This window comes from Ahaetulla prasina, chromosome 10 (assembly GCF_028640845.1).
Source record: "Ahaetulla prasina isolate Xishuangbanna chromosome 10, ASM2864084v1, whole genome shotgun sequence".
Lineage (NCBI taxonomy): Eukaryota > Metazoa > Chordata > Lepidosauria > Squamata > Colubridae > Ahaetulla > Ahaetulla prasina.
This window is the reverse complement of record NC_080548.1, coordinates 2057258-2079861: the sequence shown is the minus strand read 5'-3', so window position 1 is coordinate 2079861 and position 22604 is coordinate 2057258. Positions and strand designations below refer to the sequence as shown.

The 22604-nt window shown below is 45.7% G+C and overlaps 2 protein-coding genes across 3 annotated transcripts in view; one reads left to right on the top strand and one right to left on the bottom strand.

The window, feature by feature from the left end:
* The window catches only part of KPNA6 (karyopherin subunit alpha 6), a 38345-nt gene extending 31455 nt beyond the window's left edge, over positions 1-6890 (top strand). For both annotated transcript variants that reach the window (XM_058195257.1, XM_058195258.1), the window contains 4 exons: positions 342-467; positions 2438-2565; positions 4449-4627; positions 5107-6890. In XM_058195257.1, coding sequence (XP_058051240.1) covers positions 342-467; positions 2438-2565; positions 4449-4627; positions 5107-5294 — 621 coding nt within the window. In that variant the 3' untranslated portion in view covers positions 5295-6890. The remainder of the gene's footprint in view (positions 1-341; positions 468-2437; positions 2566-4448; positions 4628-5106) is intronic.
* Positions 6891-8715: 1825 nt separating this feature from the next.
* Positions 8716-22342, bottom strand: LOC131204243 (uncharacterized protein K02A2.6-like). The gene is made up of 2 exons (XM_058195259.1): positions 21270-22342; positions 8716-9922 (listed from the first exon to the last, which is right to left on the bottom strand). The coding sequence occupies exons 1-2, from the start codon at positions 22340-22342 to the stop codon at positions 9850-9852; spliced, it is 1146 nt and encodes a 381-aa protein (XP_058051242.1). The 3' UTR covers positions 8716-9849.
* Positions 22343-22604: the final 262 nt, after the last annotated feature.

The following is a 22604-nucleotide window of genomic DNA, read 5'->3' as shown; positions in this document are numbered from 1 at the left end:
GTAGTTCTCCAAATTTTCTCCTGATTAAACTCTCCCTGCTACTTTCTTTAGAGTAATGAAGAATCTCTTGAGGCCGGCTGATCTTTAGCTTTGGTTTGCCCTGGTTCAGCATTCCTGTATCTGTAACCAAATTATGATCCTCTCTGTACCCCCTCACCCCCGCCAATGGATGATGGATGTCCTTCCTCTTGACTGTTAATCCATTGGCGGGGGTGAGGGGGGCAGCCACCTCTCTTGTCTAATTGTCTCCTTGGGAGCATCTCTTTCCCCAGATCATCCACCCATTTTGTTGCATAGGCAGAAGTGTTGGACCAGGGTGCTTATTTGCTTTTCCTTTCTAGGTGATCCTAAATTGCTCCGCTTTGCCTTGTCTCCTTCATCTGCTTAGCAGCCCTAAAGAGTCCATCCGGAAAGAAGCTTGCTGGACCATCTCCAATGTGACAGCAGGGAACAGAGCTCAGATACAGGTAATAAGCCAACGGAAGCAACACTCCTGAGGCTTAAATGACTGTGTGCTTCTTGGACTCTTTGCCCCCAAGGCAGGGGTGAAATGCTCCCGGTTTGGACTGGCTCGGCCAATTCGGTAGCGATGGCGGCTGCTGGTTCGGAGGACCGGTAGCAAAAATCCCTGGCTCCGCCCCCTCTGCCTCTGCTGAGCTGCACCATCAGCAGAGGGTTTTTTTTTTTACTTTTTAAAGCAGTTTTTCTTCAGCCGAAATATGCCTTGAAATGTAAAAAAAAACAACCTCTGATGATCGCGGGGCTGAGTAGAGATCATCAAAACCCTTTAAAAGTTTTTTTTAAAAAAACCCTCTTCAGCCGAAGGGGGAAAAAAGGGGGGGGGGAAGAGGTTTTAAAAGCCTCCTCTGGCAATCCCAGAGGAGTTTCCTGATCCCCACAGGCTTTTAAACTCACTTTTTAACAGTCCCCACTTACAAGAGCCCCCACCCTTGCCCAGCCAATTTCCCCTCCTCACTTACCTATAATTACTGCTCCTTTCGGGCACGGCATGTGTTTTTCTTCAGCTACTGATTACAGCTTGCTTTGACTTCCTGCTTTGCTGAATGAGGAGTTGAAGTCCACAATCTAAGTTACTAAGGTTGGAGACCCCTATCTAAAAAAATAAATAAAAATAATAAAATAAAATATTTGTGCAGCTTTCTGAGATTTGGTGTGTTTCTTTAGTGTTTCACTCTAACTGCACAAACACACAAAATCTCACAAAGCTGTATGTGGCATTTGTGTGTGTGTGAGAGAGAGTCAGTTGTGTTGTATGTGTGTAAAGTGTGAAAGTGTGAGGTTCCTGCTTGTTGCAGGGGCCATTTTTGGTGAAATGCAGCTGCTTTTACATTGTGTGTGAGTCAGTTGTGTTGTATTGTGTGTGTGTAAAGTGTGAAAGTTGGTTTTTGGTACCTCTTATTGTTTTGTATACCTTATTCATTATTTTTTATTATTTATTGTTGTTGGCCACGCCCACCCAGTCATCTGACCACCAAGCCACGCCCACCAATTAAGCCACGCCCACAGAACCGGTAGGGAAAAATTTTAGATTTCACCCCTGTCCCAAGGGCAGGATCTTACGTATAGAAACATTGCGCCGGAGTTTCTACATTTCCGACTAATTTTCCAGCCATGCCAAATCATTTCCCTTGTTACGAATCCCTCCAGAAATAAGAGTATCAACTCTATTACACGTCTTTGTGTCACTTGCAAAAAGACAAACCTTGTCTAGCAATCCTTCATTTAATCAGGTGATTTGTATTTCAGCCTTCACCAATTTGGTAGCCTTCCCAATAGCTAGGTTGAATCTCAGAATTCTCAGCAATGCTAGGCTTGTTGGAGAATTCTGGAGATTGATGACCATACACCTGAAAGTCTATCCAGCTCAGGAAAGTCTTCTTTAATGCTGCCCCACCTTGCTTATGTTCCTCCAAGGGGATAGAAGAAGATTATGTGGTAAGCTATTTTGTCATATTGAGAAATCTCTACTGCAAGAAATATACTGCTTTTACCCTCCGATCCAGCCACCAATATACTGGTATAGTCCTTTTTCAGCCTTTTTGAAACCGTATTAAGCAGACACCACAGTCATTAAGCAAACCCATTCATCTGAACGGGCAAGGGCTTTTTGCCAGAAACTAGCAAAAAACAGGGTGAATCCCAGTTACTTGGCTGTGGAATGCCACAACTGGTCATGAAGCTGACTCGGCCGACATGGAGTCATGTGACGGCAGGGGTGGTCATGCAGCCAGGACCGCTTTACGGGCCATAAAGTATCTGTGCGGTGACTCTCATAACTTCCAGTGGTCATAAAACAACTGGTCATTAAGTGAGGACTACCTGTACTGCTGCTCTGTCCTCACCTTCCTGGAGGTGATTGGGGGTTGGGCCCAATGCTCAGCTTCTCGCTAACCCTGTCCTGCCTCTGGCCCTGCAGGCGGTCATAGATGCAAACATCTTCCCGGTATTAATTGAGATCCTGCAGAAGGCAGAATTCCGCACAAGGAAAGAAGCGGCCTGGGCCATCACAAATGCCACTTCAGGAGGAACGCCGGAGCAGATTAAGTAAGGCGTAACTTTAACTTTAGAGTTGGGTTTTTTTTTGTTTGTAATTGTGCTTCTCTCTTATTAACAGGTTTGTAAGAACAAAAAATTTAAAAGAACTTGTGGGGTTCATGGGGATAACCCTTGCCAACATAAAGTTCTTGGCACAAACAAGTTTTACTCTGTTTCCAATTTTTAAATTTAAAATTATTTTTTTTCAAGAAAATCAACAATTGGATACCTGGATGAAATGAGATAACCCAACATTAGTTGTTCATCTAAGAAGCTTCCAGTCATTAATTTTTATTTTTTTATTAAATTTGTTTGTTGCCCATCTTGCCACAAGGTGACTTTGGGCAGGTGACAGCATTAAAATGGTGACTAAGGAATGAGAAACGTGAAAGGTAAGAGGTTCTGCCTCACTATCTGTCAGCTGAGAAGAAAAATAACGAAAGGTAGGATGAAAGCCTGACAAGAAAGTTGTGTTCTTGAGATGTGTGGCTATATAAACCAAGGAAGGAAGAAGACACGTGGTTTCCTCCACCATATCATTTCCCCTTTGTAACTAATGGAGGATTCGGTTTTGATGATGAGGCAAAAGCTGGGTGTGCCTAGGGAGCCACCACTTTAGCGCTGCAACTTCCAGAAAGGCCAACAAGAGAGCATCAAGAGCATGAGAAGTGATAGCACTGCTTTATATGGCACTATTGAGGCCACGCTTGGACTGCTGCACCCAGTTCTGCTCACCATGATACAAAATAAGATGCTGAGATCATAGAAAGAGTGCAGAGAAGAGCCACAAAGTTGCTAAGGGGTCTGGAGGCTGAACTTTAGGATGAACGGTTAGTCTAACAAAGGGAAGAATCAAGGGTGACATGATAGCTGCCTTCCGGTACTTGAGAGGCTGTCACAGAGAAGTGGTGGGGGGGTTGACTTACAGTATTCTCCAAAGCACCAGAGGGCAGGACAAGAAGCAATGAGTGGATGCTTCTTAGAGAGCCAACCTAGAACTAAAAAGAAATTTCCTGATAGTAATAACAATTAATTAATGGAAGGGCTTGCCTACCACACTTGTGGATGCTCCACTGCTGGAGATTTTCAAGAAAAGATTTGGACAACCATTTGTCTGGGATGATGGAAGGTCTCCTGCCCTGGGTAGGGGGTTGGACTGGAAGACTTACAGGCTCCCTTCCAGCCCTAGGATTCTATTCCAGGGGTCTCCAACCTTGGCAACTTTAAGACTTGTGGACTTCAACTCTCAGAGTTCCTCAGCCAGCAAAGTCCACAAGTCTTAAAGTTGCCAAGGTTGGAGACCCCTGTTCTATATCACTATGCACTTCATAGCATGTGGATTCTATGGTTCTCATTAGTCTGATAACGACAGCTGATGGTTTGTCCTTGTTTACAGGATTAAACAGTTATCTGCTGCTCATAAACAACACCTCCATGATTGGGGAGAGGGGCGAATAGAATAGAATAGAATAGAATAGAATAGAATAGAATAGAATAGAATAGAATAGAATAGAATAGAATAGAATTTTTTATTGGCCAAGTGTGATTGGACACACAAGGAATTTGTCTTGGTGCATCTGCTCTCAGTGTACATAAAAGAAAAGATACCTTCATCAAGGTACAACATTTACAACACAAATGATGGTCAATATATCAATATAAATCATAAGGATTGCCAGCAGCAAAGTTACAGTAAAACAGAGAATAAATTATATGCATCCTAATACTTTATTTTCCTCTTATAGTTTGCTAACTATAGGAGTCTAAGCTTGAATTTCAGAAGAGGAACTGGGGAAGAGGGCAAGTCTTCTCAGCAAGCAAATAATAATGTCCAAAAACGTTCAATTTTACCAGTAGTTTTAGTCTTCTGGATTTTTTTGCTTCCTTTCCAGATACCTAGTAAACCTGGGCTGCATTAAACCCCTGTGTGACCTTTTGACCGTCATGGACTCCAAGATAGTTCAGGTGGCCCTGAATGGCCTGGAGAACATCTTGCGGCTGGGAGAGCAGGAGGCCAAGCAGAGCGGCACTGGCATCAACCCCTACTGCAGCCTCATCGAGGAAGCTTACGGTGAGGGCCGAGCCTTGAACGTGGGCCGTGGCTATTTGAAATGGAGGCTCTCGTTTGAGGCGCCCCTTTGTGGAATTCCTTCCCAGTGGGGTGTCCCTAATGCCCTGAAGTTGCCTTCCCAGCATCAGGCTAAAATTTTAATTTTTCAAATTGTTTAATCAGTCTCTGCCCTTTTTCCCCCAACCCTCAATGTTTAATAAAAATGATCCTCTACCCCATACGCCAGCGGTCCCCAACTTTTCCAGCAGGGGGGTTGGTGGGGGGGAGGAGATCATTCAGTGCGAGTGGCAGGCATGCCTGTGAACTCCATTTGCACCAATGGGTGTGCATGCCTGCTGCTCGTGCAAGTGCTTGTCAGCACCATTGTAGCTTCAGACAGTCACTAAATGTTGAGGGGTGCCTGCACTCGATGGCTCCGTTGTGTGAGCCGCTTGAGCTTTGGTGGGGAATTCCATGTAAATGATGTCTTTCTCCTTCAGGCCTGGATAAAATAGAGTTTCTCCAGAGCCATGAAAACCAAGAGATCTACCAGAAGGCCTTCGACTTGTACGAGCACTACTTCGGCATCGACGACGATGACTCCACTCTGGCCCCCCAAGTGGATGAAGCTCAGCAGCAGTTCATTTTCCAGCAGCCCGAGGCCCCCATGGAAGGCTTCCAGCTATAACCAGTGTGCGGAGTTGAGGGGAAGAAGACCCTCCCTTTGATGGAAAGTCAGCTGCCGAGAGCCTTCCCACCCCCAGCCCCGTTCCCTTCTCAGCCACGCGGAAGGCGGCCCTGCCTGCTCTGCCCGTTGCCAAACAGCCTCGGTTGAGTCTTTTCTGGAGAGGAGATACACTTACGCACTGTTTTTCTTCCCATTTTTTGTGCTGCACGGGTGTGTCAAAAAAGCAGGTGCTGAAGTGGATGGAGGAGGGAGGTGTAAATGCCTTTTAGTTTGTGGTTTTCCTCCAGGTTTCTTTTTCTTTTGTGGTGTATTGTTTTTTTCTCCTCAGATGAGATTTTTCACTTGGGTACTTGAGAGATGACTTTTCCCCCACTGGGAGAAGGCAAGATAACCTGAATTGTAACCAAGGAGTCTAATCTGGATGCTTGGATTCAACTATTTAAAACAATTTGCACATGCTCATTTTTATTAGAGACTCTTCTTAATTTGCCAAATGCACCACTTTGGCCCATATGGGGTCTTTTTTTTTCGGGGTGGGGGGGATCCTCTTGCCAAACAGCACCTTTTGAGGGAATTGGGCCAAGTTGCTGCTGTTTTTATCCCTCTCCTCTACTTACTTATGTCTAAAAAAAAAAGAAGAAAAAAAAAAAAGAAATTCTGCACAGAGATGCAGGCTGAATTGGACTGTCCCACCAGGCTTTGGGAAGGCTTCCCCTATCAGGCGGGGAGAGCAATTGAAAGATCCAAAAGAGCAGGAGCTCCTGATGCTCCAGTTTTAAGGGGAAGGCACAAAAAAAGAACTCAAAAGCACAGCTGCCTTTTTAGGTGGACTTAACATTTGCTACTGACTGAAGTGAACTGGGAGAAGAAACCCCTTCGTGCATCTTTACTTGAAGAAACAAAATTGCAAAACTCATTGGAGCCTTTTGGGTTGTGCCATTTTATTTTGAATTTTTCTTTCTCTTGGACCACTGGGGTGGGGGCGACTTGGGTGTGGTAGAGCTGGGGGGGGGGCTTATCATCTGCTCTCCATGCCACCCGTCCTACGGCCTGTGTCTCTTTCAGAATTACCTCCTGCTCACAACTGTATCGTGTACATTTACTTCAAAATGAAGAAGTCAAAGCTCTGTATTTTTTATATATTATATATACACGTAGACATTGGTCTCATTTGGTCTGGGGAGGTGGGGGGGGGCTGATAGAGAGGATGACGTTCTGGGGCAAGCCGGCCTAGAGAATTGGCTCACCACGGCTGCCATTCTCCTGGGTCCCCCTCTGCCTGTTGCACGAGTGACCCAATTTGGTGGTGAAGGGGCTTTTGTTGGAGGCCGACTGGGCCCCTGGCTGGTTCTCCCTTCCAGAGAGAAGCCCCTGAGAGGCCCCTTCGGGTGTCTTAAGGAAAGTTCAGACGGTGCGCACAGCCCCTTCCTTGCTCTCCTTGACGGGAAGAAGGTTCTCAAAGCCGTCAAGAGCAGAGATTCAGGCAGGGGTGAAGTCGGACGTGAAAGCCTTGGGCTGTATTTTGTAATAGAGGTTTGCTTTTCATTGTTTAAAGAAATGCCAAGGAAATTTAATAAACTTCATCTCTGCATTCAGTGACTGCAATCCACACATGAGTGGACTGAAGCATGTTGTTTTTTTCTTGCAGCCATGTCACAATTGTCATTCCTGGAACCGTGAAAGACCTTTTGGGAATCATGGCTGAGTTGGCTCTCAAAGGGCCAAAGATCTCAAAGAAATCCCTTTTGCTGAAATAAGGTTGAGATGCTGCATGTTGGTAGAAATCAATATTTACCATGAAATGCCATGCTCTTAAAAGCCGTGTGTGTGTGTGATGTAAGGTGCATGACTCCAAAAATAACTCTGGGTGGCTTATGTAATTGAAAGAGAAAACAGGCAAAGCAAAACAAAACAAAACACCAACCTAGAATTGTTTAAAAGATCACCCAGTGCCTAAAATACTCCCCCAACAGGGTCAGGGATCACAAACAACCCAACCCCCAACCTTTGAGCAAAGCCATATTTTAGAAAGACTTTGAAGCCCTTGCAGGAGGGGGCCATGGGGATGCTCTTCCGGAGGGCAGGCAGTCCGATGAGAGAATGGGCCCTTCTGGAGCCTTGCTAGATGACACTGTTTAATAGTGAGGACCCAGAACACTCTCCGCCCACACTATGGAGGCCTTTCTACGCTTTGGCCATTCACTGCTTTTGCAGCCAAAGAGGAGTCTATTAGGTTCTGTTGCAGCATTTCAGAGCCCATGGCGCATGCGCACAACGCTCATCTGCCATGGCCTTTTCCCAGGATTGCACATTGGCTCCACAGGCCTGGAAATGGGCCTGGCCTTCCAAGAATTACACAGCAGCCTTTCCTTCGTGCTCCAAAGCACCTTCTTTGCTTCCAGATCTGATGTGCGTATCCCAAAATAATCCAGAATGCAAAGATTAATGCTACAAATCATTAAAACATATTCACATATTTACTTAAATATTTATTATTGCTGGAAAATAACCTTGATTGGGAATATTCAGGACTGAATACCGTAAACCATTTTCTGCTTGTTAAACTTAGATTCTTAGTGACTCTGCAGCATGTGGAATGTCATCTTTTACTTCAGTATCTTGGCTCAAACCACATTTTCCAGAGAGCAAAAAATGTTCAAATTGCACAAAGCAGCAGGAAATTCTGAAGCTCTATTTAGGTAATGCAAATTGAATGGCCCTATTCATCTAAGATCCCTTTATTTATAAACCAATGTTTTTGACTTCCCAGGAAAATTAGGATGCTTTCAAAAAGAAGGAAGGAGAACACGTTAGGAAATTTACACCTGAGTGTATCCTAACTTCACAATTGCAAATAAACTGTCAGGTATAGAGAAGGGTTAGATTTTGTCAAGGACTCTCACAATTTACTACGAAGAAGAAAAAACTTGGAAATAAAATTGGGAGGAATTAAATGGTGTTTTATCTGCTGTCTATTCTTACAAAATTTTCAGAAATGTCACTAATTATTTAATGTGATGGTAACTTTGTATGTGTTTGTGTAATGGATGTCATTCAACATAGGTAAGCACAAATTTGAAAAGTTACTGGGGGAAATCTCGGGCCTCAAAGAATGCCAGCGTTAATATGTGTCAGGTTGGTATTGGGACAATGATAAGGTTTTTTGCATTCGGCCTCTATGCACCAGCACACAAAACATGCATTGAATTGAATACTTTTATGTAGCCAAGTGATTATATATTCAAGGAATCTGTCTCCGGTGCAGAAACTCTTGGTGTACCTACAAAGCAAATGATGATAATACCAATAAGAAAGATAATGAGGACAAATAATACTGCAGCCATACTACATGGTGAATGCACATGGACGTTAGACAGCACTATGAGAATCAGGTGTTGAGTGAAGTGAAACATTCAAGATGTGAGCCAACACTTTCAGCTTTGACAAAGCTTGGGGTTTGACCAAAGTGGCATGACCCACTGAGGAATTGCAGCCACTTTTAATACACCCAGCTCCACTTTTGGTGGCTCATAAATGGTTAACATAGTTAAAATAAGGATTGTTTTTAATTCGTGGATGAAATCCTTCATAGTGAAGCTGAGGGTGGGCATGGCCAAACGCTGAGTTTCCTCCTTTGAGATCCTTTGCTGCGCCTTGACCAGCTGCCTTCGGCTGTTGCTTCTTTCGGCCTCCAGCAACTGGGCAGCCGCGTTCTTGGCTTGGGGCCAGGGGCCTGACTTGGCGGTTTCTTTGCTGAGGTTGCTTTTACCCTTGGGTTGCTTTTACCATAGGTCCCTGTTTCTCCACTTAGGCAACTTCAACTCCCAGAATTCACACATCTTAAAAGTTGCCCAGGTTGAGAAATACCAGTAGGTTTTGGGTCACAATATGAAGCAGCATCCTATCAGTTTTGCAGCATTTGGCTGAATCTGAGCAGATTCATAGCTAATTTCACTTCAGAATTCATCCTACTACTGTTATCAGCAATCAGGCCATCAATAAACACCACTGACGCGGTTCCATTGACAGCTGTGCATGCCTAATGCCATAACTGCCTCCATCATGTTTGGCAGAGAAAGTGGTCCGCTTCAGTTCCCAAGCTGTTCCTTTCCTCCTTCACAGTTTTCTATTCCCACCATTCTAGTGCAAGTTAATCATAGTTTCATCAGCCCAAAGAATCCTACTCTGGAACTGGATCGGCTTTTTAAAAGTTTTTCTGGCAAAATCTAATCTGATCTTTCTGTTCTTGAAAGTTACCACTGGGTTGCACCTTATTGTGAAGCCTCTATATTTACATTTGTGAAGCTGTCTCTTGACTGTAGACTTTGGCAATGACACTGCTACCTTCTCAAGAGTATTCACGACTTGGCCAGATGTTGTGAAAGGGTTTTCCTTCACCAATGACAGAATTCTGTGGTTATTCACTTTAGTGTCTTCCTTGATCTTCCAGGCTTTTTGGTGTTGCTGAGCCTGCCAGCTAATTCATTCTTTTAAGAAATTTCCAAACAGTTTTGGCTACTCCCAACATTTTTGCTCTCTCTCTGATGGGTGTTTTTCAGCCTAATGATAGCCTCTTTCCCTTGCGTAGACGCCTCTTTTGGGACCTCACGTTGAGTGTTCTAGTTGGGCTGCCAAAAGAAGAGCGGAGCAAACTATAAGAAGGCAGGGCAAGAAACAATGCATGGAAACTAAGCAAGGAGAGAAGCAACCTGAAACTAAGGAGAAACTTCCTAATAGGACAAAAAGCCAGTGGAATGGATTTCCTTCAGAAGTTGTGGATGCTCCATTACTGGAGGCTTTTTAAAAAAAGACCGTACATCCATTTGCCTGAAATGGTATAGGGTCTCCCGCTTGAGCAAGGGTTTGGACTAGAAGACCTCCAGGGTCCCTTTGTTTCTCTGTTATTCAAATATAACTGTAACACTCAGAACCAACCCGAGACCTTTACTCGCTTGATTTGTCATGGACTAATGAGGGAACAGGTCACCTCTGGTCATACAACTTTCATCATTTAGGAGTCACCAAAACCTGGGTAGGTGGGTATATTAAAAAGACTAATTCCCCAATGGTTCAAATTCAATGGGGGGGTGGGGCTGCAGAGGCCAAATGCCAGAAAACTTTCATTGCCCCAATAAATACCAACCTGACTGTATGGGTGGAAGCGGTGAAAACAACTAGCTTCATGCTAGGAATCATTAGAGAAAAGAAGTAATGATGAAGGGGGTATTTTGCCTTTTTACAAATCTGTGATGTGAGCAAATCTGAAACCCTATACTACAGTATATGCCAGGAGCGTCAAACTCCCGTCATCACAGCTTCGTCACGTGACATATCGGGACTTCCCCCCCCCCCTTTTGCTAAAATGGGTGTGGGTTGCATCCAGCCCACAGGCCGTGAGTTTGACAGCCCTGCAATATATAGCCCTGCATTCAGAAAGTATTCAGACCCCCTTCAGTTTTGTCAATTTTGTTATGCTGCAGCCTGATAGTACAGTTGTTGAAATTAAATTTTTTCTCATTAATCTACACTCAGTTTGCCCTAATGACAAAGTGAGGACAATTTTAGAAATGAAAATTTATAAATTTATTAAAAAGAAAAAACTGAAATATCACATTGGCATAAGTATTCAGACCCTTTGCAACAACACTTGAAATTTAGCTCAAGTGCCTCCCATTTGTCTTGATCGTTGCTGACATGTTTCTATACCTTGGAGTCCACTTGTGGTAAATTAAATTGGACACGATTTGGAAAGGCACACAGCTCTCTAGATAAGGCCTTACAGCTTACAATGCATACTGTAGCAGAGCTAAGGCCATAGGGTCAAAGAAACTGCATGCAGAACTCAGAGACAGGACTGCTGCAAGACATAGATCTGGGGAAAGCTATAATAAAATTTCTGCTACACTGAAGGTTCCTAAAAGTGTTGTGGCCTCCATAATTCTCAAATGGAAGACATTAGGCACAACCAGGACTCTTCGAGGAGCTGGTCAAACTGAGCAATTGGGGAGAAGGGCCTTAGTAAGAGAGGTAACCAAGAACCTGACTGAGCTCCAGAGCTTGGAGATGGGACAGAGTTCCAGAAGGACAACCATCACTGCAGCCCTCCACCGATCTGGGCTTTATGGCAGAGTAGCTAGACAGAAGCCTCTCCTCAGTGCAAAACACTGAGGAGCCTGCTTGGACTTTGCAAAAAAACACCTGAAGGACTCAGACTGTGAGTCCGGATTGAATTGTTTGGCTTCAATTCTAAACGTTGTATCTGGAGGAAACCAGGCACCGCTCATCACTTGCCCAACATTATCCCAGCAGTGAGGGTGGTGGCAGCATCGTGTTGGGGTGTTTTTTAGCAGCAGGGACTGGGAGACTGCTCAGGGTTGAGGGAAAGCTGAAAGGAGCAAAGTACATGGATATCCTCAATGAGAACCTGCTCCACAGCACTCAGGGCCTCAAACTGGGATTCAGATTCACTTTCCAACATGACAATGATCCTAAGCACACAGCCAGGACAACACAGGAGTCGTTTAGTGACATCTGTGAATGTCCTAAAGTGGCCCTGTCAGAGCACTGGCTTGAACCATATTGGACATCTCTGGAGGGACCTGAATATGGCTGTCCACTGACAGTTGCTATCCAACCTGACTGATCTCTCAGAGGATTTACAAGGAAAAATGGCAGCAAATCTCCCAATCCAGGTGCGCAAAGCTTGTTGCATCATACCCAAAGAGACTAGAGCCGTGATGGCGAACCTATGGCACGCATGCCACAGGTAGCACGGGGAGCCATACCGGTGGGCACGTGAGCGTTGCCCTAACTCAGCTCCAGTGTGCATGCGCGCACTGGCCAGCTGATTTTGGGGCCTTCTGGGCCCACAAGAAGTCAGGAAACAGGCTGTTTCCGCCCTCTGGAGGGCCTCCAAAGGGGTGGGGAAGGCCGTTTTCGCCCTCCCCAGGCTCCTAGAAAGCCTCTGGAGCCTGGGGAGGCTGAAAAACGTGCCTTCCTGTCCCACAGTGCCATCGTGTGCCAAAAGCGGGGGGAGCACAGGGGAATTGCGTGCACATGTGCGGGGGCCAGGAAGCATTGAATTATGGGTGTGGGCACGTGTGCAGATGACCCCTCCACGCTCCCCCCACTTTTGGCATGTGACGGCAAAAAGGTTAGCCATCCCTGGACTAGAGGCTGTAATTGCTGCCAAAGGTGCTTCGACAAAGTACTAAGTAAAGGGTCTGAATACTTATGCTAATGTGATATTTAGTTTTTTTTCTTTTTAATAACTTTAAAACATTTATTTTATTTTATTTATTTATTTTGTCATAACAGTATATATAAGCATAAGCATGAAAATAACTATATAATATATAAGCATATATAAAGCATAAGTATGTTTATATATATATATATTTGTTTTCTGAGGTTTTCGTGGGTGTTTGTAGGTAGGACTTTGGTTATTCGGGTTTTCTCCCGCGTAAAATTGGAAGTGTCTTGGCGACGTTTCGACGAAATCCCATTCGTCATCATCAGGCTAGGTGCTTACAGAATGACGCAAGACCCATACTCGTGAGTGCCACACAGCATGTCACCACCACACATCCATACAGAAAGCAGATTCAAACCCACACCGATAATGAAGCACGACCACGGACCAGAAGCCAGACCGCAGCTGCATCATTAGCCATTTCAAACCCCTCCAATCCATACATGCAGTAGGCTGACACCCACCATGAAGATGGAGCACGACCACAAACGCGAAGCCAAACAACAGCAATGCAACTCACCAATTCAAATCCCCCTGCATCTCAAACCAACCTGAGCACAACTAAGCCCCCCACCAACAGAACACACCCCCAGCCAATCAGAGCACAGCCAACCCCACCATCCAATTAGAGCACAGCCAAACTCCCAACCAATCAGAACACACCTCCACCCAATCAGAACACAGCCAAGCTCCCACCCAATCAGTTCAAACCCCCACTAGCAGTTAAAAGGAAGAAACAGCTGCGATCACACACAAATATATATATTTGTTTTCTGAGGTTTTCACGGGTGTTTGTATATAGGTCTTTGGTTGTTCGGGTTTTCTCCCGTGTAAAATTGGAAGTGTCTTGGCGACGTTTGACGAAATCCCATTCGTCATCATCAGGCTAGGTGCTTACAGAATGACGCAAGACCCATACTCGTGAGTGCCACACAGCATGTCACCACCACACATCCATACAGAAAGCAGATTCAAACCCACACCGATAATGAAGCACGACCACGGACCAGAAGCCAGACCGCAGCTGCATCATTAGCCATTTCAAACCCCTCCAATCCATACATGCAGTAGGCTGACACCCACCATGAAGATGGAGCACGACCACAAACGCGAAGCCAAACAACAACAATGCAACTCACCAATTCAAATCCCCTGCATCTCAAACCAACCTGAGCACAACTAAGCCCCCACCAACAGAACACACCCCAGCCAATCAGAGCACAGCCAACCCCACCATCCAATTAGAGCACAGCCAAACTCCCAACCAATCAGAACACACCTCCACCCAATCAGAACACAGCCAAGCTCCCACCCAATCAGTTCAAACCCCCACTAGCAGTTAAAAGGAAGAAACAGCTGCGATCACACACAAATATATATATTTGTTTTCTGAGGTTTTCACGGGTGTTTGTATATAGGTCTTTGGTTGTTCGGGTTTTCTCGCGTGTAAAATTGGAAGTGTCTTGGCGACGTTTCGACGAAGTCTCATTCGTCATCTTCAGGCTAGGTGCTTACAGAATGACGCAGACCCATACTCGTGAGTGCCACACAGCATGTCACCACCACACATCCATACAGAAAGCAAATTCAAACCCACACCGATAATGAAGCACGACCATGGACCAGAAGCCAGACCGCAGCTGCATCATTAGCCATTTCAAACCCCTCCAATCCATACATGCAGCAGACTGGCACCCACCATGGAGATGGGGCACGACCACAAACGCGAAGCCAAACAACAGCAATGTAACTCACCAATTCAAATCCCCCTGCATCTCAAACCAACCTGAGCACAACTAAGCCCCCCCCCAACAGAACACATCCCCAGCCTATCAGAGCACAGCCAACCCCACCATCCAATTAGAGCACAGCCAAATTCCCAACCAATCAGAACACACCTCCATCCAATCAGAACACACCTCCACCCAATCAGTTCAAACCCCACTAGCAGTTAAAAGGAAGAAACAGCTGCGATCACACACAAATATATATATTTGTTTTCTGAGGTTTTCACGGGTGTTTGTATATAGGTCTTTGGTTGTTCGGGTTTTCTCCGTGTAAAATTGGAAGTGTCTTGGCGACGTTTTGACGAAGTCCCATTCGTCATCTTCAGGCTTCAGCTTCGTGCTTCTGGGAGCAATGTGTGATCGCAGCTGTTTCTTCCTTTTAACTGCTAGTGGGGGTTTGAACTGATTGGGTGGGAGCTTGGCTGTGCTCTGATTGGATGGGGGTTTTTCTGTGCTCTGATTGGCTGGGGGTGTGTCCTGTTTTGGTGGGGGCTTGGTTGTGCTCAGTCTAGTCTGTGCTGCAGGGGGATTTGAGCTGGTGAGCTGCATAGCTGTTGTTTGGCTTTGTGGTCGTGCTACATCTTCATAGTGGGTGTCAGTCTGCTGCATGAATGGATTGGAGGGGTTTGAAATGGCTAATGTTGCAGCTGCAGTCTGGCTTCTGGTCCTTGGCCCCACCACATACATTGGACAAACCAACAGAAGAATAACACAAGAACTCATTCAAAAAAGAGGAACCAACTTCTTCCCTGGTCCAACACTTTAAAGTCACAGGACATGATATTGACTTTAAAAAGACCAGAACTATCGCCAAAACTGAACACTTTAACAACAGAATAATCAGAGAAGCCATTGAGATAGAAAAACGCCCACACAGCATGAACAAACGAGATGACACCTCCCGCCTACCAGCCATTTGGAAACCCGCCCTTATTGACAAACGAGTCCCTAACACGAGGAATGACACCAGACCCACACTCACAAGGTCCACACAGGATGTCACCACCGCACATCCACCCAGAAAGCAGACCCAAACCCACACTGATCATGAAGCACGACCAAGGACCAGAAGCCAGACCGCAGCTGCAACATTAGCCATTTCAAACCCCTCCAATCCATTCATGCAGCAGACTGACACCCACTATGAAGATGTAGCACGACCACAAAGCCAAACAACAGCTATGCAGCTCACCAGCTCAAATCCCCCTGCAGCACAGACTAGACTGAGCACAACCAAGCCCCCACCAACACAGGACACACCCCCAGCCAATCAGAGCACAGAAAAACCCCCATCCAATCAGAGCACAGCCAAGCTCCCACCCAATCAGTTCAAACCCCCACTAGCAGTTAAAAGGAAGAAACAGCTGCGATCACACATTGCTCCCAGAAGCACGAAGCTGAAGCCTGAAGATGACGAATGAGACTTCGTCGAAACGTCGCCAAGACACTTCCAATTTTACACGGGAGAAAACCCGAACAACCAAAGACCTATATATATAAGTATGTAGCCGCGGCTGACTGTTGGGGGCGAGTCATTGGCCCCGATGGAAAGGGTGTGCAACTTGGGCGTTCTCCTGGATGGGCGGTTGTCGTTTGAAGATCACTTGACGACCGTCTCCAGGAGAGCTTTTTATCAGGTTCGCCTGATTCGCCAGTTGCGCCCCTTCCTGGACCGGGATGCCCTATGCACGGTCACTCATGCTCTTGTTACCTCTCGCTTGGATTACTGCAATGCTCTCTACATGGGGCTCCCCTTGAAGAGCACTCGGAGGCTCCAGTTAGTCCAGAATGCAGCTGCGTGGGTGATAGAGGGAGCAGTTCGGAACTCCCATGTAACACCCATCCTGCGCAGAGTGTCTTCCGGATGCACTTCAAGGTATTGGTTACCACCTTTAAAGCGCTCCATGGCTTAGGACCGGGATATTTACGGGACCACCTACTGCTGTCTTGTATCTCCCAGCGACCTGTGCGTTCTCACAGAGAGGGACTCCTTAGGGTGCCGTCAGCCAAGCAATGTCGACTGGCGGCCCCCAGAGGAAGGGCCTTCTCTGTGGGGGCTCCCACCCTGTGGAACGAGCTTCCCCCTGGACTTCGACAAATACCTGACCTTCGGACCTTTCGCCGTGAACTTAAGACTTATTTATTTCGTCTTGCTGGACTGGCTTGAATTTTAATTTTAATTTTTTAGCCGATTTTATGGGGTTTTAATTTTTACTAATTTTTAGGGTTACTTGTATTTTAATATTGGCCCAAATTTAATAAGTTTTAAAATGTTTTTTAGTATTGTATGTGTTGCTGTATTTTATTTTGGCTGTAAACTGCCCTGAGTCCTTCGGGAGAAGGGCGGTATACAAATTAAAATATTATTATTATTATTATTATTATTATTATTATTATTATTATTATTATTATTATTATTATTATTATTATTATTATTATTATTATGTAATATCTACCTTAATTGGATATAATGAAAGGAAAGAATAGGACAGGAACGGTAGGCACGTTTGTGCTCTTATGCACACCCCTTACTGACCTCTTAGGAATGGGGTGAAGTCAATAATAGACAGTTTTTGGTTGAAGCTTTGGGGATTTTGAGAAGAGACCACAGAGTCAGGTAGTGTGTTCCAAGTATTAATAACTCTGTTACAGAAGTCATATTTTCTGCAATCAAGATTGAAGCAGTTAACATTAAGTTTAAATCTATTGTTTGCTCTTATATTGTTGTGATTGAAGCTGAAGTAGTCTTTAACAGGAAGGACATTGCAATAGATGATTCTATGAGTTAAACACAGATCCCATCAGAGGCGGCGGAATTCTAAGTTTTCTAAACCCATGATTTCAAGTCTGCTGGCATAAGGTATTTTGTTGTATTCAGAGGAGTGGAGAACTCTTCTTGTAAAATATTTCTGGATGCATTCAATTGTATTGATGTCTGAAATGTGGTATGGGTTCTAGACAGGCGAGCTGTATTCAAGAATTGGTTTAGCAAATGTTTTATATGCTCTGGTTAGTAGGGTAGTGTTTCTGGAGAAGAAGCTACGTAAGATTAGGTTTAAAACTTTTAAAGCCTTTTTTGTGATGTAGTTGCAGTGGGCTTTGGCACTTAGATCATTGGATATGAAAACTCCAAGGTCTTTAACAGGGTGGGGGTCATCTGTAAGGTAATGTCCATCGAGTTTGTATTTAGTGTTTAGATTCTTTTTTCCAATGTGTAACACAGAGCATTTGCTGGTTGAGATTTGGAGTTGCCAAGTTTTTGACCATTCTGACACAAAGTCAAGGTCTTTTTGAAGGGTAGCTGTATTGTTGGTAGTGTTAAATAGTTTGACATCGTCAGCGAAAAGAACACAATTACTTTTAATATGGTCACAGAGATCATTAATGTATAATCTGAAGAGTGTTGGTCCAAGAACACGGCCTTGGGGAACGCCGCTATTGACAGGAACAGGATTTGATAGGGCACTGCCTATCATTGAGGGAATTGAGGGAAGCGAGGCGTTGCTACGCCTCCTCCCTCATTGCGTCGGCAGATAACCGCCCAGCCGCCCTGTTTCGGGTGACTCGTTCCCTCCTTCACCAGGGGGAGCGGGATGACCCGTTGCAGGGACGTGCTGAGGAGTTTAACGGTTATCTATATGATAAAATCGTTCAGCTTCGGGACGGTTTGGACCAAAATTGCGGTGACTCAGGTGAGATGTCTGAGGGTGGTCTTGGTGACATTGTTTGGGATGAGTTTGACCCTGTGGCTCCCGAGGACATGGACAGGTTGTTGGGTAGGTTGAATGCCACCACGTGTTTACTGGACCCGTGCCCCTCCTGGCTGGTGCTGGCCACTCAGGAGGTGACACGAGGCTGGCTCCAGGCGATTCTGAGTGCTTCTTTGGTGGAGGTGTCTTTCCGGCCGCCTTGAAAGAGGCGGTGGTGAGGCCCCTCCTCAAAGCCTTCCTGGACCCGGCTGTTTTAGGTAATTATCGTCGGTCTCCGCTTTGCGCGAAGGTTGTAGAGAGTATGGTGGCATATCAGTTTCCTTACACCTGGATGAAACTGTCTATCTAGACCCGTTCCAGTCCGGTTTCCGGCCCGGTTACAGCACGGAGCGGCTTTGGTCGCGTTAGTGGATGATCTCTGGAGGCCAGGGATAGGGTTGTTCCTCTGCCCTGGTCCTATTAGACCTCTCAGCGGCTTTTGATACCATCGACCATGGTATCCTGCTGCGCCCGGTTGGAGGGATTGGGAGTGGGAGGCACCGTTTATCGGTGGTTCTCCTCCTATCTCTCCGATCGATGCATGAGCGTGTTGACAGGGGGGCAGAGGTCGGCTCCGAGGCGCCTCACTTGTGGGGTGCCGCAGGGGTCAATTCTCTCGCCCCTTCTGTTCAACATCTATATGAAGCTGCTGGGTGAGATCATCAGGGGCTTCGGTGTGAGGTACCAGCTGTACGCGGATGACACCCAGCTGTACTTTTCCACACCGGGCCACCCCAACGAAGCTATTGGAGTGCTATCCCGATGTCTGGAAGCCGTACGGGTCTGGATGGGGAGAAACAGGCTCAAGCTCAATCCCTCCAAGACAGAGTGGCTGTGGATGCCGGCATCCCGGTACAGTCAGCTGAGTCCACGGCTGACTGTTGGAGGTGAGTCATTGGCCCCGATGGAGAGGGTGAGCAACTTAGGCATCGTCCTGGATGAACGGCTGTCTCTGGAAGATCATTTGACGGCCGTCTCCAGGAGAGCGTTCTACCAGGTTCGCCTGGTGCGCCAGTTGCGCCCCTTTCTAGACCGGGATGCCCTATGCACGGTCACTCACGCCCTCGTGACGTCTCGCCTGGATTACTGCAATGCTCTCTACATGGGGCTCCCCTTGAAGGGCATCCGGAGGCTGCAATTGGTCCAGAATGCGGCTGCGCGGGTGATAGAGGGAGCCCCTCGTGGCTCCCGTATGACACCTATCCTGCGCAGACTGCACTGGCTACCTGTGGCCTTCCGGGTGCACTTCAAGGTCTTGGTAACCACCTTTAAAGCGCTCCATGGCATAGGGCCGGGCTATTCTGGGACCGCCTACTGCTACGAATACCTCTCACCGACCCATGCGCTCTCACAGAGGGACTCCTCAGGGTGCCGTCAGCGAGGCAGTGTCGTCTGGCGGCGCCCAGGAAGGGCCTTCTCTGTGGGGCTCCCACCCTCTGGAGCAGACTACCCCAGGACTTCGTCAACTTCCGGACCTTCGAACCTTCCGTCGCGAGCTTAAAACACACTTATTCATCTGCGCAGGACTGGATTAGATTTTAAATTTATTGGTTTTAAATGGGTTTTAAATGGGTTTTATTTTTTATATTGTTTTTAAACATTCGGCCTTTTAGAATAAGTTTTTTAATTGTTATTTTAAGTCTGTATTTATGTGTTTTTTATTTGCCTGTGAACCGCCCTGAGTCCTTCGGGAGATAGGGTGGTATATAAATACAATTAATAAATAAATAAATAAATAAATTTTGACCACTTGTTGTCTGTTTGACAGGAACGCTGTTGGATAACTAAATCCTACGGCATCTCCAGACCCTTCCATAATTGGATATGGAAGGGTCTGGAGATGCCGTAGGATTTTAGTTTTAGAAGAAGTTTGTCATGTACCACTGAGTCAAAAGCTTTACAGAAGTCTATGTAAATTGCATCTATTGTTTTGCCTTGATCAAGATTTGTAGTCCATATGTTTTTGCAGTGAAAAAGTTGTAAGTTACATGATAATTTTTTTCTGAAACCAAATTGTTTATTAGAGAGTAGATTGTTTGTTTCTAGGTGGAGGATAATGGAGGTAGGACTTTGGTTATTCGGGTTTTCTCCCGCGTAAAATTGGTCACACAGAGAGGGACTTCTCAGGGTGCCATCCGCCAAGCAATGTCGGCTGGCGGCCCCCAGGGGTAGATCCTTCTCTGTGGGGGCTCCTTCCCTCTGGAGCAGACTACCCCAGGACTTCGCCAAATACCTGACCTTGGACCTTCCATGAATTAAAAACATACTTATTTATTCGCGCGGGGCTGGCTTAAATTTTATTGGTTTTAAATTTTATTGGTTTTAAATTTTTACTAGTAACTTTTTAGTGGGTTTTAGTTTTCATGTTCCAAAGTTTTAGGCCAATTTATGTAATAAGTTTTTTTAATTTGTATTTTAATTGTATATTATATTGTTTGTTTTACCTGGCTGTACACCGCCCTGAGTCCTTCGGGAGAAGGGCAGTATAAAAATTGAAATAATAATAATAATAATAATAATAATAATAATAATAATAATAATAATAATAATAATAATAATAATAATAATAATAATAATGTGCAACTTGAACATTCTGTTTTAAAATTCTGTTTTCATTTTGTCATTATGGGGTACTGAGTGTAGATTAATGAGAAAAAACATGAATTTCAACAACAGTAGAATCAGGCTGCAGCATAACAAAATTGATAAGTGAAGGGGGTCTGAATACTTTCTGAATGCACTATAAAATGATCCTCCTATCTCAACCAAAGTAATCTCAAAAATGAACAAGTATGGTCAAAATCCTGAGGAACTTGAAGGGAAATGTATAGTGGCAGCATACACATGAAAAGATGTGTTTACCCCTTGATTTATTTATAAAAATAATAAAGGCAGTGTTAAGTTTGGGCAATGAAGAGGCAGGAGACCAGTGAGTGACAACAGCTCTTTAGTTTATAGTGATCCCAGCAAGAACAACAGGCAGAAACCCCTCTTTAAATACTTTTTTGGCTGAGGCTTCAACCAATCAGCAACGTGCTTTGTTCCTGCCCAAACTTCCCTCCTAAAGTTTAACTACATTACACTCCTTCCCTCCCAGAACGCTTTGTACCCATATTTACATAAAATTTGCAATTATTTTTCCACGTAGTCACGCAGGTAGACAGGGCGTCTCCTAACTCTTTCTGACCTGTGCAATTCATTCTCTGGGAGTGAGTCGAGCTGGTCGGAGGGACTGTTTGTTCCTCCCCGCTTCTCCTCTGGGCCGTCCGGCCCCGGATTATTGGCAGAGTCATCCCTGCTGTCTTCAGGAGGAGCCGGTTGGCGTCGCTGGACTTCTTCGGAGTCAGATAAGTCCTCCGCTCGCCTCGGGTTTGAATCAGCTGTAGATTCAAACATTTGGTAGTCAGGGCCTGGCTGTTTGGTTTCTGGATTGCCTTGTACTCTTTTTCTTAATTGGTCTATGTGGCGTCTCCATACCCGGCCATCCTCCATGTCCACTATATATGATTTCGGCCCGGTTATGCCTAGAATGGTCCCTTTTAACCATACTGGGCCTTCGCTATAGTTGTGTGCCCATACTGGGTCACCTACTGACATTTCCCTGGTTTTTTCTTTGCTACCCTTGTACCCATCTGGGGTGTATGTTGGGTTTAATCGGTCTAAGGGGCACCTGAGTTTTCTACCCATCAATAGCTCTGATGGGCTACGGCCAGTTGTCACACAGGGGGTTCTATGTTGGACTGCCAAGAAGGTATCAATTTTGGTTTGCCAATCGCCTGGACTTATTCTAGATAGCGCTTCCTTGGCGCTCCGAACGAAACGTTCTGCAAGTCCGTTCGTCGCCGGGTGGAAAGGCGCCGAGAGGACATGTCGGATGCCCTCTTCCGCTAAGTACCCCTCAAACTGGGTTGCCGTGAATTGCGGGCCGTTGTCGGAGACTAGGGTGTCTGGTAGGCCGTGTGTTACGAATAGATGCCTCAGGACTGTGATAACTGCTTCGGCCGTTGTAGTTTTCATAATTATGATTTCTAACCATTTTGAGTAGGCATCTACTACAATTAAAAAGGTCTGCCCATGGAACGGCCCGGCAAAATCTATGTGAATCCTGGACCATGGGCCCTGGGGTTTCTCCCACTCTCTAATTGGGGCTGTAGGGGGTAGTGGCCTTGACTCTTGGCAGGATTGGCATTTCCCTACCCTGTCGTTAATGTCGTTATCCATTAGGGGCCACCACACATAGCTCCTCGCTAAACTCTTCATCCTCACAATCCCCGGGTGGCCCACATGCAACAATTCCAACACATTTCCGCGTAACTTTTCCGGAATAACCACCCTATCCCCCCATAACAGACACCTCCCTTGAACCGACAGTTCCGATCGTTTTTTCGCAAAGTCTTTGAAACACTCGCCCGGCACAGCGGGCCATCCCCTTTGTACCCAACCGATTACAGTCCGTATGATAATATCCCTGTAAGATGCCCTAGCCACTTCCTTAGATGTGACTGGGCCAGAGTCCAAAGAG